General features: G+C 42.9%; 1 protein-coding gene across 1 annotated transcript in view; it reads right to left on the reverse strand.

The window, feature by feature from the left end:
- The window catches only part of Armh3 (armadillo like helical domain containing 3), a 186721-nt gene that overhangs the window by 145729 nt on the left and 38933 nt on the right, over positions 1-2059 (reverse strand). The window contains exon 9 of the mRNA XM_021198223.2: positions 1030-1086. Within this exon, the coding sequence (XP_021053882.1) occupies positions 1030-1086 (57 nt within the window). The remainder of the gene's footprint in view (positions 1-1029; positions 1087-2059) is intronic.

Raw genomic sequence — 2059 nt, forward strand, 5'->3', positions numbered from 1 at the left:
GCTCTGGCTGTCCTGGAACTCACTCTGTAGACCAGGCTGGCCTCGAACTCAGAAATCCGCCTGCCTCTGCCTCCCAAGTGCTGCCATCATAATTTTTAAAATGTAAAAAAAAAAAAACAAGAAGTAAAAGGAAAGAAGCATGGAATAAGTATTAAAATGAGCAGTCCCATTTTCTCCAGAATCTGTAAAGCATAGAATAAAGATAAGTCCACAAGGATAAGTCATACAGATACTTTTTTAATCAGAGAATTTAAAAGAAATAAAAGGAAGTAAAGCCAAGTATCTGCTACCTTTTTCCTCCCTATATCCAGAAAGCAGATGTTATTTTGCAAAATTTTAAGGACAGATATAGCATACATATCTGTACATATACACACATACACACACACATATACATATATACATACAAACACACACACACATATCATCCTTCATGTCTCAGCCCCCTAAAGTCAGGCTACAAATTGCATCAAGCTAGTCTTTAAGAAGAACTTCAGGGCTGGAGAGATGGCTTGGCTGTAAACAGCCCTTGCTGCTCTTGCAAAAGACCCAGATTTAGTTCCCAGCACCACATGATGGCTCACAACCATCTTTATTACAGTTCTGGGAATCTGGCACCTTCTTTTGGTCTTTTCAGGCACCAGGCAACACACAAGGTTGTACATGGCACACACTGGTAATCCCACACTGAAGCAGGAGGACCAGGAATTTGAGGCCAGCTAGGGTTAAACAGTGGGATTGTCTCAAAAAACAAAACCAAACTCATAATAAAGCACTTGCTTTCTGGGATTCATTTTGCATTTGTTTGTGTAGCACTGGAAATTGAACCCAAAACTAGTAAGTTATATCCCCTTTTCCTTTTCATGTGAGATAAGTCACACTATCTCACATGACTTAACCTGCACTTTTCCTACTAGTTTCCATTACCAGCACCACTAACCCACCTTCTCTCAACTCAGTCTCCATTGGAAATAAGGGCTCTGCATGCAAGAAAGATAATAGCAAAACATCTAGACTCTAGATACTCACATTCAGTGTAGCCTCGTCATCCACAATAGACAGCTTCACAATGTAAGGATTCACGGACTATTAAGAGAAAAGAGTGAAGGTAAGTGTGACCAAGTTCAGAGAGACTGCTGGCTAATTAAGAAAGTAATAACACAAATGCTTCTGTCAGCCCTCTTTCCACGGTGATGCTCCCAAAGCATCCTGCCTCCTGGCAGCCCCCACTGCTGGAGGATCTCTGAGCTCACCCAGGTCAAGTGCACATGTGCAAGGACACACATATACACAAACACCAGCACTGGCCCACCTGCACTGCTCATGCTTGTTTGTCTGCCTCTCCTATCCTTCCTTCCTTCCTCTGGCTTCTAAGAAGTGAATATTCTGAAAATTCAACCTGTCCTGCCCTACTGAGTCCTCCTCAGGGATAGCTGTCCTCTGGGGAAAATTACATCTTCTTTCCCTTAAGACAAGTACTTGTAAGCTGCTAACTTACACTCTCCTCCCAAAGGCTCCCTAACCATTTCAGAGTTACACTCAAGGACTGATTCACCCACCCGGAAAACAAAGCCACCTCAGGGGTGGGAAGTGGCAGCTGCTCAACAGCCAGAGAGCAGTTTATGGAGCTCTGAGCCCCACATCACACTGCAGGGGGCACTGAAGGAAGGATGTTATTACCCAGGCAACAATCTGGCCAGGACACTGGGGTCTAATGACTGTCCCATCACTTACAGCACTGGGCACATATTCAAACTCATTAACGATATGAGGACTTCTTAAAGTGAGATGAGCGCCAATGACCTGCTCACCTTAAAAACATCCCCCACCCATGAGATATGAAGAAAGTTCTCTTAAGGACCAAGCACCAATTCCAGCCCAAGGCGGGCAAGTAATCAAAATGCAGCCTGGCAACTTTTACAGCTACCAAGAAAATTTATTATTAAGAAACCTAAAACCAAAACTGAAAAACTAATCCCACATAGATCTCATTTAATCAAGTTTCAAAGCACATCTTTCACAAATAAACTGGGAACAGAAGAAGGTTTTGCTTTCTTTT

This window comes from Mus pahari, chromosome 1 (assembly GCF_900095145.1).
Source record: "Mus pahari chromosome 1, PAHARI_EIJ_v1.1, whole genome shotgun sequence".
Lineage (NCBI taxonomy): Eukaryota > Metazoa > Chordata > Mammalia > Rodentia > Muridae > Mus > Mus pahari.